The sequence below is a fragment of the Ischnura elegans genome, chromosome 5 (genome assembly GCF_921293095.1).
Source record: "Ischnura elegans chromosome 5, ioIscEleg1.1, whole genome shotgun sequence".
NCBI classification, from domain to species: Eukaryota; Metazoa; Arthropoda; class Insecta; order Odonata; family Coenagrionidae; genus Ischnura; species Ischnura elegans.
This window is the reverse complement of record NC_060250.1, coordinates 8,319,901-8,343,539: the sequence shown is the minus strand read 5'-3', so window position 1 is coordinate 8,343,539 and position 23,639 is coordinate 8,319,901. Positions and strand designations below refer to the sequence as shown.

Below are 23,639 nucleotides of genomic sequence, written 5' to 3'. Positions count from 1 at the left end.
AATTTTAGGTTCTCGGATAAGGATAATCCCTCTGTTTCCAATGTGTTTTGGCGTTTGCGTCTGAGGATGATGACTCATTAACGAACGAAATAGGATTCCCCGCTTTAGCCGATGGAGACGATAACCCCAGATGCGGTTGTTCGCTAATAGGGCGACGAATTTAGATAAAATCCTCCTCAGTATCTTATCACGCATTAAATTCTTGCGTCTCTCGTGCCTTCGAAAGGGCTGCTTGTTCCTTCAATGGAATCTCCATCATCTTGGGGGCTTTCTGCGTCCTTTCTCCCCTTTCCCAACATTTGCCCTCTTATCGTACTACGTCGATACTACTATGTCTGGCATCCGCTTACTCAACTGTTGTTGGACGCGAGCGTGCGCTGACATTTTACCCTTCCGTCCATCGTCTACTCTCCGATCTTCATTCCTCCTATTTTCACTCTTTATTCTCTTCAGTAGACACCATTCTCTTAACCAGATACCAAACTCAATTCCATGTCGATGTCCAAGAAGAAAAAGGACTTGATTATGTAAAATACATCAACGTACTACCCCGAAAGCCACCTCAATGCGTTTGTTTTGATCTTGTCACTGAGTATTCGTGTTATTTTTGCGTTTTAATTTATTTGTTTATTTATTCATATATGTATATAAAATGAAAGTGTATTATAGGTTGCACTAGAGTCTTACAGATCCTGATTTTAGTTTTCTAAGTAATTTTCCACTTGAAGCTTTTTCAGGGCCCATTAGCATCTATCTGCTGTTTTCATTCTATTGAGAATCTCATTTTCTTAATCGTAAGACGTATCTCCAAAGTATAATACTCTACAGCTGCGAAGTTTGATGACTAGCAAAGTCTCCAGAAAAAAAGCTTATAATATTTGAAAGCGAAGTACTAAGGAAAATATTTGGGCCTATTTATGAAGAAGGAGTTTGGAGAATCGGAAAAAATAGAGATTTCAAAAGAAGGCGTAAAACATGGCTGGGCTACGTATTGATAAGGATGATAAAACAGGTTTTTACGGGTATAGCCAATGGTAGAAGACATCCAAGAAGGCCAATAATACGGTACGGAGAATTTATTTAAGTAATGAAGGTTGGGGTATTTAGGTGAGGGGGGAAAGTCGTAATTCCACACCCCACCCCTTCACCTCACCTGAATACTCCTACATCCATCCATCTACCATCATGATATTCTTACGCACAAGGTCCAAATCTTTGGAACTGATTATGACACTGGTGTGTAAAGAAAAAAATCGCGAAGAGAAAATAAATCTATGGAAGGAATACAGAGGGTTGATTATGGTTTAATCTGGTGGAATTCAATCACATTGTATATTTAAACAATGCGCCAATTTTCCCCAAGCAATTTTATTTACACGACCTCTTTCAATACATTTCTAATTATCGTGACTCATGGCGGCAATAAGAAATGTATTGAAAACGGTCGCGTGAATAAAATTGTTTAAGGTAAATAGCTCGGAAGTTTTAATTAACAACTGCAAAAGGTAACCAAGTTTCAGATTCATTCGTAATAATTCAGCGATTTGTATTTGCAAAAACTTCTATAATTTAGAAAATGTTATAATTTTACAAAAAAGATGGACAAGGAATACAAAGGTATACGTACTCCCATATTATCGCACCAAACAGCATGGTCGAATATAAAAGATGTACTGATTTTATCGTTGGTAGCTCGGTGTTTGCCACTTGTTGTAGGGTATGGAATTTTTTTGAATTTTTTTTATTTTTTTGTTCCTTTGTTAAAATATATCAACTCAAGAAGCGGCGAAATCGTCACCTGATTTAGTTAACAAAATATTATTGAGCTAAGCATCTCTTTTGTATGTATTAATTTCAAATGATACCGTTGACATCGATGTCGTTATTTTTATTTTTATTTCACTAAGGAAACTTCAAGAGGAAGATTGTCCGAGAACTTAATTAAATGAATCAATCTATCTAAATTCTGATATTTATATGCAAGGCTATTCATCGACAAAATATTTAATGGACAATTATTTCAATAAACATTCGTATTTTTTTGCTTGTAAATACTGCAACACATTCGCCAATGTGCCAAGGACTTGAATAACTATTTTCCTTGCTCGTCCACTTGTTTCTTTTTATTTTTTTTTCCTTCTGCCGATTATTATCGAATATCGTGCGAGTGCGACCTGGAAAGAGGCTGCGACTTTTCCTCGTCTCGCTAGGAGCTATTTTAGCGACCGCAAAAGAATGCTGAATCACGAGTCAGACTGCTCTAGTTCGGTCCATGTGAAAGTTTCTTCGCAAATAGAATCGATGTAGGATTCGCGAGAAAGTGAATCGGTGAGAAATCTTTCTTTCGTCAGAGACACACACGAAGGACTTATTCGCAACGGACCAAAACTGATTGTCCTGCGGCTGAGACATTGGAGTCGTTGGTTCAGAGCCAAAATCATCGCAATTCAGCGAAATAATCTGGTGAATTTTGGAACGGAACGTTGAGTTATGATGAAAATAAATGTTTTCCTCATTAATCAGCCACACTCTCACTCTCGTTAATAGAAAATAAAAGAAACTCGTAAGTTGCCACTGGCCTCTTTTCACGAGCTGCTGACGTCAGTACATTCAGGCGTAGTCCGAGTAGTTTTCGCGTAAGATTAAAAATCTCTGTTTTTTATAATCAAATTAATCGTGGCATTTAAGGTTATGAGTTAAATTGGAGTTTGAAAAATGGCCAGGGTTAAGGGTCCATTTAGGGTATCGTTGTTAGGGATTTAGAGGAGATCCGTGAAGCCAGAAGAGTCCAATGGGAAATGTGCGTTCCAACTGTGTCGGTTTCTTCCTGCCAACACTGCCACTCGAATAAATTGTTTTTAAAATAGATTTTACGTGAAATTTTCCGTGGTAGAGTGGTGTTTGTGTGAAAGGAAACTTGAAATTATTTTAACTGGATGCTTAAATCTATGTGACCAACTCTTAAAACGAAAACTCCAGAGCGAAATCAGTAATATCAACATTTGTTTGCCATTATATCCTTCTATATGCTGTTCAATTTTAATGATGAAAGAAAATTAAACTACTTTTTTCCACATAAACTATTTATTAGATCACGACCATGGTTTCAACGCACTGCGTCATCCTCAGGCAGCCTGATAGTGGTCTTATAAATACTTTCTATTGATAAACAAAGTTTAATTTTCATTCATTATGAATAAATTCAATCAAATAACGACTCAAACCATCAACTTCATGCTGTTTACATTTTCTTGTATTTCTGGAAGTCATTTTGACTTTTTGCCTTTTTTATTATTTTGTAACAATTCTTGCACCGTTTTTAAAAGGCTTACATTTTTCGAAAATATTGTCAAACGTCAGACGAAGGGCAGATGTGGGAAAGACGCATATGCGATGGGTGTGTTGAGGCAGTTGATGTGCAGTAGGAATGTGAGCATCATAATTCCATACATATATTAAAGACGACTTTTGTGTTTCTTCCTAGGATATTTTTGCCTGTAATAGACTCTAAATACGGAGAAAATTATAATGGAATTGTGGGTACTCACTCATGTCATCTTTGGAGATGTCGTATCTATCTCCGTTGGACATTGGGTGCTTGTATCCTGGTCCATTGGCGTATGACAGGGTGGAGTAGGGAAGATCGTCTACGTCAGATGTTCCTCCAATATCTGAAAAGGAAAAAAAACAATTCAGAGTTGGATTCAGGATTAGTCTTCCTTTGGCTTTTAGATTTCTTTAACAATTTAGAGACCATGTCTTTCAGAGAGGGGCACAAAGGATAACTTAGAAATTTATAATATTTCCTGGTGAGTAAGAGAGTACTTTCGCCAAGAGGGTAGGCATAGGAATTAGTTTTTCCCCCAATTAAAAATAGACCAATAAATACAATGATGGAACGGGTTGGTATGGTGGCTGGAGTGCTGGCTTCCCGCCCTGTGGATCCGGGTTCAAATCCTGACGGCAATGAAGACTTTACGATGGCTGCCCGACCTCTACTCGAGTGCTGTGCGAAGGTCACCTCAAGTACAGCACTCCGTCCGTCAGACGGCACGGTAAGCCGAACTCCTCCGGCGCCCTTAGATAGGAGCTGACGTCGGTGTTCTCTCCACCACATCCCGCTGTCATGGTGAAAATGACCTCGGCAACTATGTTTTCAGATCCGACAGAAGCGATAAATTGAGAGAGATGTTTTGCCGAACGGACAGATATGGGAATTCGTTTTTCCTCCGAACCATAAATGATTTAAATAAATGCCAGTCGTAATTTCCTTAGAACACTTCCTTATTATTTGTAAACGGCTGGTATCCTAACATCCCCTGCCACATGCCTTTTAGGCGGCTTGCGGAGTATTATGTAGATGGTCTCCCTCAAATACGATATGATATCAGAAAATGCTAGCTGGGATTCATTATTCAAAGCACATCGACCTGTAATTTTTATTTAATATTTTTCTTAATGATGTAATTGTGAATGAGCGCATCATTTCCAACGAATTTCTTTCGAAGTTCCTCGTCCGTTTTTTCGTCATCACGGAAGATATCACGGAAGATATCACGGAACTGTTCTCTCTTTCATTTTCCTCGCCACCGTTTGACCCCAATGACCCAGAATGACCTCACCCGATGGCGGCTACCTCCCACCCACAGTTCCCGCCAAACCCTCAATCCCTCTCCCTCTCGAAATCCCCCTCGCCCTCTTATCCAGGAATGGCAGCAGCGGACCTGGCCATCATGTCAGTAGATACCAATAGGCAAGGTATCTGAATTTGTTTTATCATTATTAATATCTACTGATAAAGGTAAGTGGACATGGAGCATTTTCTCTCCTCCCAGCATTAAACTTCCATCTTCAATTTCGGTTGGGGCGGGGTAAATCCCTCCCCTGCCAAACAAGAGGCCGCGGATTCGAGGACCGCCCGGGTAGGTTGCCCCTATGTGCAGGGCATCGTTGTTCGTGCACATTTCATTGTCAACTCGTTGAAAAACCCCGACGTAAAATGCGTGCTGTTTACGGTGGTATGGGAATAAATAAATAAAAATTCACAATAAGGCCTATTCCCTTACAAGCCTATTTAAAAATTATATTCTCTTCTTCCTCCTCCTCTAACAATGTTTTCCTACCTATCTTCTAACATTGTTTTCATTATCCCCTTCCCGCTCAGTACTCGCTCCATCCATACCTTCTGTCTTCTCCGTATCTCATCTAGAAGCTGCCTCTCTTCACCCACTATGTCCAGCACTTCTCCATTCCTCTTTCTTCTCATCCACTCCTCCTTCTCCATTTTTCTCCACACTCATATCTCTTGCCTGTAGTAGCCACTAGTGTAGTATTTTCTCGTCAACCTTTCTTAGTATCCATTTTCCGACCCATAGAGCTCTACATTCTAGATCGGATGATATGGTTTTTATTTGAAATTTTATTTTACTTTTTAACTTTTTTTTTAATCCAAAGTAAACGGTCGTCTTGGCTGTTGTTTTTTTGGGGAATTGATGTCATAATAATTGAACAGCTGATGTCCTGCTTCTGCACTCGTCTATTTTAGCGGCTTGGGGGGTTTGCTTATGATGATGATCTCCCAGTTGAGTACGTACGCAGGATGGGGTGTCCTCTTTGAGGGTATCCTGCGTATGACATGGTGTGCGCGTGGTCAGCCGTCACCACGATGAGCGTGTCTGCTTCGTTCGTCTTGTCGACGGCCGCCTGCACCGCCTTCGCCATCTCAACCGTCTCGTCCACCGCCAGGTGCGCCATCGTATCGTGGTGGGCGTGGTCCACGCGACCACCTGCGAAAAAAACGACAAGAGAATAATGATGATAACAATGATTAATAACATTAACTTCCTTGGAAATGTTCATCCATTTCCAACATAAAATATATATGTAGCAATAGGGATGAATTTTCAATTGTATTATTTTTATCTTGTATTATATGTGGCACGATATGGTGGAAGTTATTAACATTAGTTAAATACTCATAAAGTCCAACATTTCCACATCGCGACAACCATTGCCAATTTTCCTCGAATCCCTTTCCTTTAGCAGTAGGACGTATTAAACGTAAGAACTTGGCTGCGCATGATGAACTTTAAAATATTGGTAAATACAAAACGCGTCGTGCGCAAATTAATTCAGTGGACGTATTGGAATATCGTATTTAAATAAAATTATATTATATTGATAAAAATTGATAAGCGAAAAATAAACTGTAAAGAAAAAAGATAAATCTGTGGTAATATGTGGAACTAGTAGGTTTTTTTTCTGCGGCTTTTTTAACCCACGCATCTCATAGATAAACAATGTTTTTCCATATTTTTACATTTTTTTTATGAGCGATATGTATGCATTGAGCCGAAGTAAATAACAGAGCACAACGTAGTTTCAAACGCAACGCGCCATTTTGGAAAAACAGGGACGGAACGACATAAATGCCGTTAGATTCCGTTCCCGCGTTTGCTTCGCGCTCTCATTTTTCATGAATTTTTTAATGACAGAGAGTCTGAAATATTTTGGAGTACATTGTTCCATTTGTTATGTAACTGTCATTGGTTTTTATATGAAAAGTATGGCATCTAAGGGCTGTATTGAGGCATTCTGGATCGATCCTGGATAATACTTTACTTTATCCTCGTATATGTAATCTTACCCTCGACGAAGAGTACGAATCCATTTTCGTTCTTCTGGAGAATTTCGATGGCTTTCTCCGTCATTTCTCGCAGCGATGGGTCCTTATCGTGGTCCGCCTTCAGATTGTAGTCCATGTGGTCCCCAGCGAACAGGCCTAGAGGGGAAAAATTGCAACAGAACATTATTAACAATCGTGGAAGTTGCAGTACAGGAATCGGGTTATGCAAAACAAGGGTTAACATTGCTTTGCTCCGTAATAGTTCTCTATTACTAACTTTAGCCAGTATTGGTCGTGATTCACATATTTCTGACTTAAATCTAGGAAATAATTCATCTCATTCGGACCATTTTCTATTTATTCATAGCTTTTCGTGAGTTTGAAAATATACAATTAAGTATTTCATCGTCTTTTTCTACGCTTTTGGGCTCGTTCATGTTTCTCCAAAGAATCAGCCACACAAAAATGAAAAAAAGGCACAGCACAAAAAATATTTATGTTGATTTCGAATGTGACATACTCGTTGAATCGCTTTGACGAGTGATATCTTTCATGGGATCCTCAGTGAATTGAATGTCTAATAGACAAAAATGCGAAAAATCCACAGGGAAAATATCGTTCGCCCTGACCAGGATCCCTCGATTTCCGGTCGACTGCTTTAGCCATTTAAGCTGCCTAGGCGTCATTCTCCCCTATGGAAATGTCCTGGTCAAGGCGAATGTTTTTCCCTGTGGTTTTTTCGCACAATTTGTGCATTGCGGGTGACTCCCGTAAAAGTTATCACCTTGGCTAATCCCGGAATACTTGAATCGTCTTCAAGTCAACTCGAGATCGAGAAAACTCGGTTATTGGCGCTTTTGATAACGCCCCAAATGAATCTCGATATTAATTTATGAATTGCGCAGCTGTGGCCATCCGTTATAGCACGAAAAAAAGAACGACATATTAAATATCTCATTTTTGCATTTAATTTCTTATATTTTCTTCCCATAATCCGTTGCACCATAGCACGTCTGTGTGTTATTTAAATTAGCTTCTGTCGAGTTGGATTTAGGGGTGACCGTACCGAGGAGATAGTCCGTGGTCTCCGATTGCACGCCGGCGAGGTCCTCCTTGTTCCAGACGTACTTGAAGGCGCTCCCGTCGGCCGCCTTCTTCTTGGTCCACTCCTCGATCAGATCCACGCCGTCCAATCGCACGGCCTCGAAGTTTTCCTCGTCCAGGACGCCTTTGGGCCGGAAGTTCTTGCGACCACCGCCCATAATCACCTGCCCCGCCACCGGGAAGCAAAAGAATCAATTTAAAACACCTGTACGCAAATTGAAAGGCACAGAGAAAGGAGATTGCAGAGAGCAGAGGAGGATTGATTCATGTTGCCCCCTTAGCTTGCTTTTTGGTCTGTTTTCACAAGCGTCCGCTTCGAAAGATAATTGCGGTTGATTGAGCATCGCGCGGAATGTGAAGATCGAGATAGAAGTAGGCGGGCTCAAAATTAAGCAGGTAGAGTAATTCAACTCTTTGGGCAGTACGCTAGAGGAAAAGGTATTCTCCAGTATGAACATGAGGAAGAGAATTGCATTGGCAAAATAGACGATGATGAAGAGGAAACAGTTGATGAGAGGATCGTTACTTACCAATTTAAAGAATAGGCTAGAGTAAAGTCTTATCGGGAGTAAAGGGATTTTCGGTGCTGAAGAATAGACACTTAGGAAAAAGGATGAGAGAATACTGGAGGCGTTCGAGATAAGGGTGAGGAGAAGAGTGGAGAGGAGGATGAGCGACGAAGTGCTGGAGATGTTGGGTGAGGATAGGCAGCTTCTAGATGAAGTACCGAGGAGACAGAATGTATGAATGGAACGAGTACTTAGCGGGGAGGGGATGTTGAAAACGGTGTTAAGAGGGTTGAATGTTGGGTAAACGAAGGAGATGAAGGAAGAGAATTGGATTGATAACGTAGAATGATGGTGAGAAGACCTTATTGTGAAGTGATGATGGAACTCCAAACCGGAGGCGAGGCTGGCTGAGCTAACTGCCAAAAAACTTCATTTAAACCATTCTTAACCATTAGAATATTTTAATAGTTAGCGATGCGTATATCCTCTTCCTGAGGACACGTGGATTCAACGTGTAGAATTGTGTGCATAGTATTCTTTGAAGAGCCTCTTCTCCCAAAGATCTTGGATAGCGACCCGAATGCTTCGCGAAGCCCTGTTTTGCATGAGTGGAGTGCACATACTATTAAAGAGGAAGGGTCGCGATCGTTCAAGCGTGAGAGAAACCAGTATCCTGTGTTATTGTTTGATGGGCTGAGGTCACTGCGCTTTCTACAGAACGAGGAAGTGAGCGTAAGATTCACGACATGATGATGTAAGGAAGCAAGTGTCAACACGAAAGCACTGAGCACTCATTCACGCTGAGTGAGCACCGTGCTCGGCACTTTGTGCCCTTTTTTATGCTTTTCCATGAAATGTCACTGTGAAGTGCTTCACTTGAGCTTAGCCCTGACGTTTACGTAGCCAAGTTACGTAACTAATTTCTTCGGTCTACAATGAACCAGTATTTCCGTCATCACATATTAGTTATAAAATTCAGTGTTAATGATAATTTTATTGGAAACAAGTATTATTTTCTTTCATAGAACGAGGTAGGTGCCTCAAAACTAAATTCGGTGACCTGAAATATCTAGAAACCTCGGAGTCTAAAACATGATGTGATATTCAGTACATCTGTACTCTCCTGAGAGCATTTGCATCTGGTCAGACATTGCTGTGTGATACTATGACTTAGTTAAGCCTGAATCGTTTTCGATCCTACCTCATTCGATCATTTTTCCGTTCCTTCCGAGTGATAGCTCCAATGATAGCGAAAAATTACCGTTTCAGGCATTAAATTTTCAGCGATGGATCCAGGTATGGAAACCCCATCCCTTTTACCTCCTTTGGTACGGCCCTTTTCAATGTCGCTTAAACCATCGCTGTCACCGAATTTCAGCCAATCGGAATGCACGGCCGCTGAAAGCGAATGTAACACCACGCTTAGTTTTATAATTGAATTACAGTTGTAAATACAGTAAGGGACGGAAAAAGCGAAGGAAAAAGTGACGTCTACATCGACATAATACCCTGCGAGCCACCTCTATGGTGTTTGGCAGGGGGTGGTCAATCACCCCCTGCCGGTGACGATGGGAATGGCATTGTGTGATTCAGAAAACGATGGGTGTAGCGATCACTCATTTATCAAACCCTATCGCACGAGCTAGTTCTCTGAAAAAAAATTCTGGGAAAAAATTATTTGGGCTTAAGAAAATTTTAAATGCTATCAATTTAATGCTAGTTTAGAGAAAAAATAGGAATACATTCAAATTAAAAATTGAAAAATTATGGTGTCACTCGAGCTTTACTGAAGTTGCATCGAAACAAAAAATTGTTATAGACAAAATATATACGCAAACACAGTGAATGCATGTAAATACTGAAAAAAACTAATTGTGATATTAATTGGTGCGCTCATTGCTATAATTTTCTTCTCGATTCCGTTTTAACCCATGGAAATAATCACTTGGATCAATTAAACTCAATGCGACGAGGAAGAGAGCTCACAGGCCCCCCGGTTACTTTCGACAGACTCATAGGAAATGGTTGACATTTATACTATCATATGAGAAATTGTTCCATATAATGCTAATTTTGAGGAAAAATAAGATTTATAGAATATCATTTCATCGGTTATCGACTTTCAACGACTGAGCGTCATAGTTATGGTTCTTCATGAATGTATGGAAATGAACAGCGGAAACACGTGTCTTTATATGAAAAATACCATATGGAAGATAGTGAGTGAATTGTCCTTGGGTAGGAATTGAATGATTCTCTTTCATTTCGATTGGTGCATTCTCACTGATTTCCTTCGCCTTCCTTTGGTATTTTTATTAACAGCCACATTTTCTTCTTTCATTACTTCAGATCTTTAAGTTTGTGAACCATGACAGTTACGTTTATTTGTTGTTCCGGAGAAGTTTTTATTTAAATAACATGCTTTTACTTCAGTTGCTGATTTTTTTTTTCTAAAAACTCATAAAATATTGTGGTGGTGCCTGTTTCAATTTAATTTTTCTTTTTATAGTTATTCATGACGCTTTTTATGCGAAAAATTGGTGTAAGAGACATTTATATTCGTTATATTTTACTTTTTTCTGTACTTGTGACTGTTCTATGAGAAGGAGTTACGAGGTGGTCCTAGGGCTATATATTCTCTTGTTTCCGCATGTGCCTCGCGTTTTGGTGTAATTATGAACGAAGGGAGGCCTTTTTTCTGAAATATATAGCATATTTTAAATGACATAAGGTTTTTCCTTGCCTTGAATTCCTCGAAATCACCAAAATATATTTTTTTGCGTATTGTATTCGACTCATTGTCAGTTATAGCTTCCAAGGACCACCACCAGAGTACATTGTGACCAGATTGAATTAGGTACTGTATTCGTAAATTCGGAACTGCGTGACGTTTCTTTCCAAACATTTGCTTCCTTCCTTTGTCTTCTTCTCGCAATGAACTCTTCATTTTTTGTTGGAAGACAGTTATTTTAAGTTGCGCGAGTGGTTTCAAAGTGAGTTGCCTGCCACGGCCGCAACGCGCGATTTTTCAAGCCCGAGATAATCTATTGTTGCGATTTTTTCGCGCTTACGTGAGATCTGCACAAATACGTAGGGAAAATTTGGGACCGTGAATTGGGAACAATGCAAAGAATTAATGGCCAGGACGCATTAGCGTCGTGTGGAAGTGGCGTTGCGCAAGTTTGTGAGACTGCATTCTTTTGTCATTCTCGTCGGGCACGTGGCAACGGAGGCCAAACAATGGTGAGCCATTAAAGCATGTCTAAACTACGTCTTTGTTCTAAACCGCAGCTTCCGGAATACTTTTCTATCTCTTTCACCCTCGTTATACATATTCTTAAATACTGAGCGTCCATGAAAATAAATAGGTACTATGTAAGCTGCGTATTACTAGTTTAAAACGTGAGGCTTAGAATGAGAATAGAGCCAGAGCGCCACGGTGAACAGCATATTAGAACCCGAGTATACTCCCACATCCGAAAGAAACGATAAATTAAGAGACATGTTTTACCGAACGGATATGTGTGGGAATTCGCTTTTCCATCCGAACAATGAAGGACTTTAATAATTATTGATAGGCGGAAATTCGTTACAGCATTTCCTTTTCACTTGTTTAAGACTGTTTTCGCCGCCATACGCTTATTTAGGCCGCTTGCATTGGGGTAGCATGTAGATTTAGATGGAAACTGATGACTATCATCATGAAACTTTCATGGTATTCTCAGTAATCTTTTATCATCATTTTCTCGTTCCGCAAATATAACCTCGGTATTTTTTATCATATGTAAAATTCCGAATTGCCACATTTCCAGGGCGCATATCTCTTTCACTTGTTTAACTCCTTCTTCGTCCTTCAGCACTCACTCAGAACGGTCGTATTTTTAATTATGCCGATTGATACGTTTAAAAATCATATCCACATCTTGAGATGAATAAAAAGAAAGACTTTCTCTCCCTTAACCATTTAAAGACCAAGCTAACTTACCAACTATTTTATTTTTATTTTTTACAAATCCTATTTATTTTATAACTTATTAAGAGGATTAATTAATGAATATTATGAAAGAAATCCCGAGCAAAATTTTTAACTGCGTTTTCAAGCATCTTCCCGAATGGGAACACGCCGCAAATTTTTACTATTGCTTGAAAAACAAATATGCCAAAAAACTAAGTTTAACAGTTTAATATATATATTGATCTTTTGAGTGAATCGGCATTTGTTACTATAGAGCGATTTTAGGGAAAAATATCGAATTAACGGCATAGTCACTACAGTGGTGATGAAAATAACCAATTGTGAAAAGGCATATAATTAACGACCTATGTATACGCAAGTCATGCGATTCAAATTAAAAATACGTCCATACTTTATTTACGTAACAAAAGCTATAAAATTAATCACATATACGAAATATAATTTTAATGAATTTTTATAAATCCGTTCCCAAACGGGAACATTGGAGTTTAAACGGTTGAAGAACGCAAATCACGATTCATCAAAAGAATTCGGCGCATTGAAGGAAAAGTAAAGCCGCGGCGAAATATATAATCTTCCCCATTCTCACTGCCAAGCGAAAGTTTCCGCCCATTTTTTCATGAGTTTCTGACGTCATGATACTTCTCGTTCATTTACTTGTTCAGGTAGGACTGCTCATTGAGGTAATGAATCACTTAAAAGTGTGTATTTACTACGATGATTTCCCGAGGTAATGGCTGAGAAGTGGTCATGTGCTGGGCGTGAGTTCGTGACGCCATCTACTTAACTGCCACATAAACGTGAGGGTCAAAGGTCACAGTTCTACAATCGGTGATAGTAAAATAGTGAACAAACCCTTTTTAAGAATGTAATGAAGTAATATTTATTTTAAATGCATGTCGATGTTGACAAGTTGTTGACTTATATGTCCCCATTGTGAACACTGACACACATACATGTTATCATTCCTTCTTTCAATAGAAATTAAACTCTTCACTCCCCCCTAATAAAATTTTGCGTAACATTAACTTTTAATGCAAAAGTTGACCTATTTCATATAAATCCAGAAAATTTAAAATGCGAAAGTTCTTTGCTTGTGCATTGACTTTGATAATTTGTTCATCAGTATAATCATGCTTTCTATTTAAATTGTTTAATATATGGCTGTGAAATCTCATTCCATCAATTTTATTTGTAAATATGTTATGTCTATTATTTTTACACATGTCTAGTTGGTTGTTTTTCGTATATGTTGTAAGCACTGGCATTTATTTTTGGCAAGCAATTCTAGCACTTGATCTATATATTTTTCTCTTTTCCAAAAACTAACTGTATATTTTTAAATGGGTAATTTCATCCGTCAATCAACCTTATTATTAATATAAAGTTCGATATGATAGATTTAAGAAGTTTAGAAATAGTGACACGTCTCAAAGAAAGGCCAGTCTAGAGTGAATGGTGTCTCCTCTTAAGGAAACATGTTTTACGCTGCGATATTTGCTTCTGAGTATGAGTTGAAAGGCCGACTGGGGTGATGTAATAAGCAAAGGAGGAAAAGTCGAATGACCTGGAATGAATTACATAGGCTCCTGCCGTTTTAATGTCTTCTGGCAACATTCGTACATGAAAGCAGTCAAAAGCAGAATTGGAAAGCTCAGAATTCAGAATCAGATCCCATGGGCATACCCAGCAAGGGGCAGGGGGGAGCAACTGCCCCGCCCTCCCCTAGAAGCAAAAATCGCAAAAGTCATTAAGCAAAATCAGCACTGAATTGAAACGAAAGAATTCAACAAATTTTCTTCAAACCCACGAAAAATGATACGTATATATCGTATAAAATAAGATATGTAACTAAAGTAAAACTATTTTTTCAAGGAAATAATATCATAAACTAGTCACTGCAGTGCTTTGAAATTCGTTGTCGGTGACCAGCGAAAAAATAAGGGTTTTTCACCCCGACAGTGGCTTAGTAAGCACGACCCTCGCCACATGTGCCACAGTGTGGACTTGTGACGTCAATATCTTGTTCGGTAAAACCCATCCCGAAGTTTGCTCTGAAAAAATGGCTTGGAGGTGGAACCGGTTAACACACCTGACCGGCAATCGGGAGATCCGGGTTCGAATTCCGGCTAAGTCAAATATTTTTAATGGCGAGCTTCATCCTTTGGTGTATTTAATAAAGCGCTCTTATAATTTTCTTGAAGTGTTGGTTTCATTCACCTTTTCCATGCTAAAATGTCACTACTTGCCATGACCCTCCCCAGACCATGGCTTGCCCCCCCCCCCCCCCCCCCCCCCCCCGCCCCAGTTATGATCCCGGGTACGCCCCCCTCAGATCCAATGTTGACTCGTGTTGAAAAGAGAGTGCAGCGCGATAGCGATTGAATGAATTAAAGGATCACGGTGCCTCGCTATTGGTGATGTATCCCTAATGTATCCCTATATTTTGTGATCGAACTTGTTGTAGCATAAATTATGTTTCGTAAACTACGTATTCGTCAAATACTGCTGCGGTCGTAACGAAAGCGTTACCCAAATCTTGAGCAACTTATGCTGGGAACCGCTTAACATTGGGAGGCTGCGCGCTAGGCTGAGATTACTTAGAGCGACTCGGAGAACATAATATTGGAGCCACACTATATTTCCAGGTCCGACAGAAGCGATAAATTAATAGAGATTTTTTGCCGAACGGATAGTTATGCGAAACCGTTTTTCCCCCGAACCATAAAGGAATTTCATAAATGCATGTCATATTTCGTTGCAGCACTTCATTTTCATCTGTGAACGGCTGGTGTCCTAACATCCCCTGCCACTTGCCTTTTTAGGCAGCTTGCGGGGTAGTATGTTGATGCACATGATGGGGAGCGCGCGCCTCCCATCCGACATTTGCTACACGCCAAAAGCAGTATTCGGTGGCTTGCGGGGTAATACTTAGATTTATGTCATCGTTGTTGATGATTCATTCGCTGCGATTCGCTCCATCCCACCCCACCTCGTCGTTTTTCACACAAACTGAATGGTTTCACGGGAAATTGTGCGAAAATTTTCCATGTTTCCATATGTATAAAATTATGCAAAATTCACGGTGTAAAATGACTTTGGTTTCGACCAATTGTGGGATCTCCAGGGGTCCTCCGCCACGTCAAAAAATCCATTGGCCGCCGTTTCCACGGTTAACTCGGACGACGCGTCGTGTCGAAACGATGGGCATCGAAACGTCGATCAAGGATTTTTCACCCGGCGGAGAGCAAAAGAGAGTTCCTTCAACTTCTAGTTCGTAAAAAAATACTACGAAATTATTTCGTAAAATTCCCCTGACTGACCTGTTCCCTTGATCTAAATTGTTACATTGTAACTGTAGTTACAACGTTACAAGTCTGAGTGAGGTCATTTACGTGGAGTTGTTCCCGGCTAAGATTCTTAAGGTAAATAGTCCACGCCGCGGCGGGTTAAATCCTCTTCTTCTCCCTCTTGATGATCGCCAAAGACAATCGAAAAATCGCTTGCGGAGAAATGTTTTCCCTGCGAATTTTGATTGGTATCTGGATATGCTGACCTCGGGCTTAGGGCGGTCCATAGAAAAAGTTATCAATAAAGCATTAGCTTCGTGAGCACTTAGAGTGCAGAGATTTCAGTAGCCATGCGTTAATTTGCGGTGTTTGTAGAAAACTTTAGCACGGAAAAGGGTGAAATTAAGGTGTCTTAGATGGATAACTATTACTTATATCACTTCTTTTTAAATTAAAGCGACCCGGGTGTCGATGAATATTCATATCCATCAGGCCATTAAATTACATCTACATCTACATAATAACCTGCGAGCCACCTCTAGGGTGTTTGGCAGGGGGTGACAAATCATCAACATGCAGCATGCAAGAGGACCGCCACATGCACACCGCACGGTCATAGAAATATTATGCATACTAGCGAAATATACATGCTTATTCATAAAAAATACTTGCTAATGGTTAGTAATTCATAGAGAAAATACATGCAAGGTTAGAAATATGAATAAAAATGCAGTGTGTGATCCTAGCGAGCGACGCCATTAATCCTATCAATTGAGACAACGTTGCTATCCTTAATAGTGAGAGGGAAGAATGACATTTTAAATCTCTCTGTTTTGCAGTCTTTTATTTCATTCTCATGATCGCGTCTACTATAGTACGATGATAAACGAAGGATGTGATTCACGTTGTCTGAGAAAATATCTTCTTCGAATTTCCTAGGTAAGTTAAGCCTATACTTCGATCTACGCTCCTGTAAAGATTCCCATCCTAACTCGTTTAACATACTGGAAACGCTGCACTTTTTGTCGTAACAGCTCATCACAAAACTTGCTATCCATTTATCTCATTGCTGCTGTGATAACTCTTTGTTAACAAATTACTAAGGCACTTTTAATGTAGTAATACTGTATCAGTTATTTGTTTTAGTGTAGTGTTTCATGAGCATTTAAACCATTTTTTTGTTCACTCAAACTGAGAATCACGGGAGAAGGCAGTTTGGGTGGAAAAATTAAAGTGAATATCAAATGGAAAAATTTAAAGGTTTCGATCACGTCTCGCAATGATTTATAGTGCAAAAAATAATTAAATACATGGCATTCAAAATAATAAAACAAAAATTTACAGCATATCAGTAAATGCCGGTTTATGGCTAAATTTAGCAATACTTGATTCATTAGCGTGAGATTCCAGCAGCCATTCGTATGCATCACTTTGCGGCGTCCATAGAATGAATTGGATGGAAACTTAGCTTGTCGTTTGGCTGATTTGGAATCAACGGGAAAACTAGCATAAATTATATTGGAACGCGTAGTGTGGTATTCATTTGTTACATGCGCTTTTAAACTGTGTTTTGTTATTTCAATCAGGAATGGTGGAAGAAGGCATAGCTCAATGAAAAATAAGTTTTCCCAAATAAGAAATTGAAGAATAACCTCCTGAAAAGACATCGATGCCGTAATTAGAAACTATTCAACTCGTTTTCAAATTTCTGCGTTCGGCAGTTTGCTGTTAATTCTACAAAAGAACGATAGGTGGCATCCCGTCTACTCTTATTTAGGAAGGAGGACGAGAGAAGACTCGAGGCATTCGAGATGTGGGTGTGGCGAAGAATGGAGAAGGTGAAGTGGACGGAGAGGAGGAGGAACGATGAAGTGCTGGACATGGTGGGTGAGGAGAGGCAGCTTTTGGATGAGATACGGGAGAGTCAGAAGGTGTGGATGGAGCGAGTTCTTAGCGAGGAGGGGATGTTGAAAGCAGTGTTGGAGGGAAGAATGTTAGGTAAACGAGGGAGAGGAAGAAAATAATAGAATTTTTAGATGGAATGAAAGCGAGTAGGCCTTATTGTGAATTAAAGGGGGAAGTGGTTGATGGGGAGGGAGATTCCCAGATTTCTTCTCAAGAACTCCATGGAAACCTACCTTAATCGGTAGGATACTTTAATAATAAACGGCCCAAAGCAGTTTTTTTTGTTAAATGATGTATTCAAATGTATTCCTATTTTTTCTCTATAGAGGCCTTAATTCATAAATTCATGAGCTTTAATATTTTCCTCATCCTGCATCATTTCTTCCGTCCCTCTGAATGATAGCTCCAGCGATAGTTTCTAAAGGACCAAAAGCGCGATCGCTCGACCCATCATTTTCTGAATAACCCGATCATTCTCACCGTCTCTTATTCCATCTGTTATTTCGTATTTACAAATGCCTTTCAATTGAAAGCCAAGCGTGAAGTTTCGATCACTTTTAGTGACCGAGCGTTATGATTGGCTGAAAGTCGGTACCAGCGATGGTTTCAGCGATAGAAAAAGGGACGTGATTCCCATCCATGGAGCCATCGCGGAGAATGATCGTTTGAAAAGGTCATTTTTCCGCCACCATCGGAGGGATCCCTTTAGTTATTACTCGGGAGGGACGGAGAAGATTCATGCTTTAGAATCGCGGGTGGCGTCCTTTATAATTAATGTTTTCTCTTGTTCTTTTCTAATATTAGTTTGGTACTCACGTTGAGTTTGTATCCCGTGTGTCCCCGCACCAGTTGCTCCGCTATGTCCGAGCAAGCGTCCGGGTCTTCTCCGCTGGCGACCACGTCGGCGTCGCTCTCCCAATTCCTCTCGGCCACGTGGCCGTAGGCGCCAGTCGGGGACGCGTGCGTGATGCGCGTCGTGGTCACCACGCCCGTGCTCTTCCCAGCATCCTACGCGATCGGTGGAGAGTGGTGAAGATCAGATTGATTAGGTAAATGCATTTGTGTGTGTGGGGTTGCAAAAATATACAACTTTCAACGATCGTCGCCAACAACGTCCAAACGAGTTATTCCGCATTTCCGAGTTTGGGCTCCAATTCGGATGTCGTCACTCATTTAGCCAAACACAGGATTGGTTTCAAAGTTCAATTATTCACCGCCTATGGGGCGTTAGTAACGGCTCACTTCCACGGGAACGGATCGTTGCTATAGAGTGTTTATTGTAGCCTCGAGCAATGAATAACACATTGAACGATCATTTGAAGATCCAACACCTCTCCTAATTTGGCCATTTTTGCTTGGAAATAGAGAATAACCCCTATATAATCACACTAGTCTTGACATGTCTTCCATTATTCAAATATCCTAAGTACTCATATTTCCATATCGACTTCAGAAGAAGATGAAATTCTGGTATTGATGTATGGAAACAAAATATGTATTCACAGTTAACATGCCTTGTTTCTTTAAAAAGTTATATCATTTTCAGGGCTCTACATTAAAAACAAATATGTGAATCTGTACACGCTATCTTTTTTACCATCTTTTAAACAAATATCGCGAGAAATATGATTTAAAGAGCATGAATCTTTTTAACGGTGCTCAGAATTTTTTTTTAGTGTGTTGGTATGGGAGGGTTGGGCGTTTCCAAAAAGTTCACTAGTACTGAATGCTATTTATACGTAACTTTAGTTGATAAAAATTCATATCAATCAAAATTAATTTACGAAGCCATATATCTCGGAGGTCCTCTCATTAAATAACGATAACAACGTCATTATCAAAAGGTCACGAGTGTCACCTATTCTCAAACAGCTTTATTCATGCGATTATTTTCCCGAATTGCACTTTGTTTGGATTCGCGGACAATAGAAGTTGAAAGCAGAGTGGCATGAAGTACATGCTATGATCGGTGCGATTACCTGTGCCCACTTCATGATTGAGTGGACGTGAGTGGACATGTCCAGTGACTCAGTGCAGTTTCCCCTCTTCACGGCTCCCGTGACGCCGATCACGCCCAGGTTCGTCTTCACGCCTCCCAAGTACGAAGTGGCCGTGCACGCCGAGTCTGCCACCTGGTGGTCCACGCAGTAAGTCTAAGGAAGGAAAAAGAGGAGTTCGTCACATTCATAGGTAGAGAGTAGTGTTATCTTTAGAGTACCTAGAAATTAATGAACACTGCAGCCCTACTATTCTCCCCACCCAACCCCCAATTGTCCTCGTGTTTTTGTCCAGAGAGGGCGCGTAGCCAACGGGGCCCTTCATTCTTCCTCTTCCCCGACCCCTCATCCCCCGAAATTATTTCCCTTGTGGCTATATAATATTTGCGTGATATATATACACTTGAATTATGGAAATTTATCGGTTTCCGAGGCGTGCGATTTGACGACAAAATGTCGGTGTACCACATACCAAACTGGCACCCCTTAAGCAAATTTATGACTACGAGCCCGGTCAAAATTACTTGTTTACTCATCTTAACCACCCCAAAAACACCACGATTAGACCTTTTACAAATAGGTTATAAACAAATAACAATCGACGGTCACACACACCCATGTTCTGGACTGGGTGCCTACATACCCAGGCGGACGGAATATGCGCGACCGTCGCGACGGTGTCTTTATTTTACTTGGAAATTTCCAATCTATGTTTATTAAAATGAATTGCTTTCGGTTTATCGCATGAAATTGATTTTTCTACCACCATATCTAGGCAACCGATAACTTTTTTCAAAAATTGCTTAGCGAAGTAAATGAGATGGAATTGAAGTAAGATTTCAAAAATGCATGCGTATTCTTGAATTACTAAACTAACGAAGTATTAATATATTATTTTACAAGTTGCAAGTTGGCTATTTTCCGGGAGGTAACAGTTGACATATAATGAAAATGGAATAAATGAAAATACATAACAAAAATAAAACTAGATGAGTGAAATCGAAAATTTAAAATTAGCAATGAAATTAGTTTTCCAAGATAAATGTTTTGCTCCTCTTCTTGAATTTTTTTGCTAGGATACGGCTAAAACTGTTCTGCAGGGAGTCTATTCCAATCACTGATCGTCCTGTTGAGAAGTTTTTTACGTCAGTCCTTTGTGGCCGGCATTTCATCTTGTTTTGTAATCGCATGAAGTGAGAGGCCGCAGGCGAGTAAAAACTGTCCCGATAAACCAAGTTCAAATTGTATTCCTCCATCATCCGACCTTCCCTCCTGTACGGCTGCGAAATATTTGCAAACTCAATATCGATGGGAAAACTGGAAATTTTCCAAAATAAATCCATTCGCTTAATCTTAAACTTACCCCGCCTTGTCTGAATGTCTGACGTCCTTTCTGCCCACAAGCTTCCCACATTTAACGAGTTCATCAATAAGCTAGTCAGAAACTTCAAGTCCAGGCTAGGGGCAACCCGGAACGCACTCCTCAAAAACATCCGGAATTATGGCGCAACAACATAGAAGCTGCCTCAACAAATTACTCGTCTGTGAGTCTTTTCTATGCCTTTCCTTCTTGTAGATTTAGTCAGTAAATTGTAATACTCTATTAGTTTACATGTCTCATCTTGTATCGGTGATCTTTCCTGCCTTTACAGCTGGGGTTTTCAATGTTATCTCGTAGTTCTCCCTTCGCGTTTTCTCCCCCAAGTTTGCGGAGGGGTGCGCAAAACCTATTTATTTTCTTCTCCGTCCTAGTGATTCCCATCCCAGTGCTTGCGGCGTTTTAGTGACCCCCGTGGTTTTTCTTTTTTTTTTTGCTTTCCCATTTCATGGGTTGCGGCCTTTCTTTGGGCCTTCTCATAGGGGTTGTGTTTGCCCCTTTTCATACGGGTCCCACACTAGGGACGCGTATTCCAAAATCGGTCGGATTAGGGTCTTTTCCTTTGAAGCACAGCTGCTTTCCTTTATATTTCTCATCACCCAATGTAACTTTTTAAACGCCTTTTTTGTTAACTGATCCATATTTGCCTCGCACCCTTAATCTTTCGATAAATACACCCCTTAGTATTTACGCCGGTCATTTTTTGGAATTACCATCCCTGAAAATGAGTAATCTCTCCCAGCTGCACTTAGTTTCCTGCTAAAAGTAGTAGATTTTGCACTAGTGCCAAAAAAATTTCTTATGCCAGAGAATCAGGAGAACTATTGTAAAATTCGTGAAAAATAGTATTTTTTATAAAAATAATGGCCGACAAACACTGGAATGGTGAATAAAGATAAAACAAAGTGACTCTGATTGGAGTGAAAATTCCTTTAAGCACGCTTGATGAAGAATTATTGAAAATACATTTTGATATGGCGGAGATAATGCGTCAAAAATTGTTGTTTTTTGAGAAGGGAAAAAACCAAGATAATACTTCGTTTGGAGTGCCTGATTGAATGCTCAATATATATTTTGGATTTTCATTCAAGACCTATGATCGCCATATTAATTCACTATACCTTCCGGTCAAAATCCACGTGGATGAGGCAATATCGAGGTTGGTTGCACATGGAGTGAGTGACCCATGAGAGATGCAATGGATGTCATTGATATCTTAAGTGAGAAGATCTGAGATACCTTTGAGAATCCTGCGAACGGGAATTTCTCGAACGACAGCGTGTTCTCTTCGCCTGGCTTTCCGTTCAACTGTCCCTCGTAGACCCTGGCCGCTGACACAGTGGGCACGGACATCCCGTCTCCAAGGAACATGATCACGTTCTTGGCCACCCCTCGGATGTACTGCCGATGCAAGTGGTCGCTCAATATCCCCTTGGCAACGTCCTCCCAGTACGAAGCATCTGCAACACATAACGCGGGTTAGAAATAAAGTTATAATAACTTTTATTGATTCCTTTTATAAATATCAGAGAGAAATGTTTGGTTCTTCAAATTCCTCCTGTGTACGAAGCAGGAATTTGGGCAACCAGAAAAAATAGAGAGCTGAGAGAGACATTTACTCAGCCGGATATAATTGCTACAATAAAAAGCAAACACTTGAGATGGTTGTGCCACATATTGAGAATGGACAACACCAACATGATAAAACGAGTCTTTGATGCATGATTGAATATTAGAAGACCTCTACGAAGACCAAAAACGGCATTGAAGAGAGCAAGTATCGAAGGATATAATAAGACGCGTAGATTTGGAGATGAGGAACTACAGAGAAGAGTGGAGGCGGGTCGTTGGCGAGGCCAAAAACAAGTTTGGTTTACAAGACCACAGGATTTTAAGTAAGTAAGTAATATTTCAAACAACTAAATAGATGGCCAGGTTCTCCACCGATTATCTTTTAAGGGGGATTATCTTTATCTTTCGCAATATGTCACTATGCGACATATTGCGAAGTAACTAAAAGTTTTTCGAAAATATAGTCATTCTTCATGTATTTCTATCTCATAATTATGAAAGTGACATCCAAACCAGTGGCGCCTGCACTCCATGGGGCCGGAGGGGGCCCGAGCCCCCACAAAAATTCGTTATGGGTGTAAGAATAAAAATTGTCAGGCTAGTCGATTTTCCCCGGAGTGTCCAGATATCGAGATTCGAGTGATCAGGATTCTAATGTTGATGATATGACTCTTCTAAAATGCTTAAAAACTTAAAATTCACTACTTATAGAATTTACCGGGGCAAGGTCCCCGGTTTGGGCCCCCCCCAATATTTTTTGTAAGTCGGCACCCTTGATCCGAACATCACATTATCCTCAGTTTTATCACAAATCATACACATTTTCACGTCAATGAAATGCGATGTGTTAATACTACAATGTTACTTTTAAACTGTAAGTTTGAAATTGGGTAAATGGTTCCATCAGAATATCACGGAAATGGAAAAGCTCACTCACTCACAGTGATTCAATCCGAAGTTTGGTTTGGATAGGTGATGGTAGACCTTGACTTGGTAGCTTGACCCCCCAAATTTTATCAAATATTTTTAATTTTTATTATGTTAACAGATTTTGTATCTTCAAATATCTAACATTGTTACATTCGATCTGTTGTTAAGAATAATAATTATAAAAAATAGAAAAAAATAATATTTATAAAATAATTTCAAACAGGAGAATCTCGTCACGATCCATTCTCCCCAGACCGTGGTCATGACCCCCGCCTCCCCCGAAATTCTATGCCGGTTCCGCCCCTGGATCAAGCCTTTACGGGACGGACTGGGGTCTATGAAGTGTGCCTCAA

General features: G+C 40.0%; 1 protein-coding gene across 1 annotated transcript in view; it reads right to left on the bottom strand.

Moving 5' to 3' along the window:
- Positions 1-23,639, bottom strand: part of LOC124158481 (alkaline phosphatase-like) — a 72,316-nt gene that overhangs the window by 12,779 nt on the left and 35,898 nt on the right. Inside the window, exons 3-9 of the mRNA XM_046533605.1 lie at positions 22,024-22,244; positions 19,389-19,562; positions 18,226-18,417; positions 7,692-7,893; positions 6,647-6,781; positions 5,595-5,786; positions 3,549-3,671 (exon numbers count right to left, since the gene is read on the bottom strand). Coding sequence (XP_046389561.1) covers positions 3,549-3,671; positions 5,595-5,786; positions 6,647-6,781; positions 7,692-7,893; positions 18,226-18,417; positions 19,389-19,562; positions 22,024-22,244 — 1,239 coding nt within the window. The remainder of the gene's footprint in view (positions 1-3,548; positions 3,672-5,594; positions 5,787-6,646; positions 6,782-7,691; positions 7,894-18,225; positions 18,418-19,388; positions 19,563-22,023; positions 22,245-23,639) is intronic.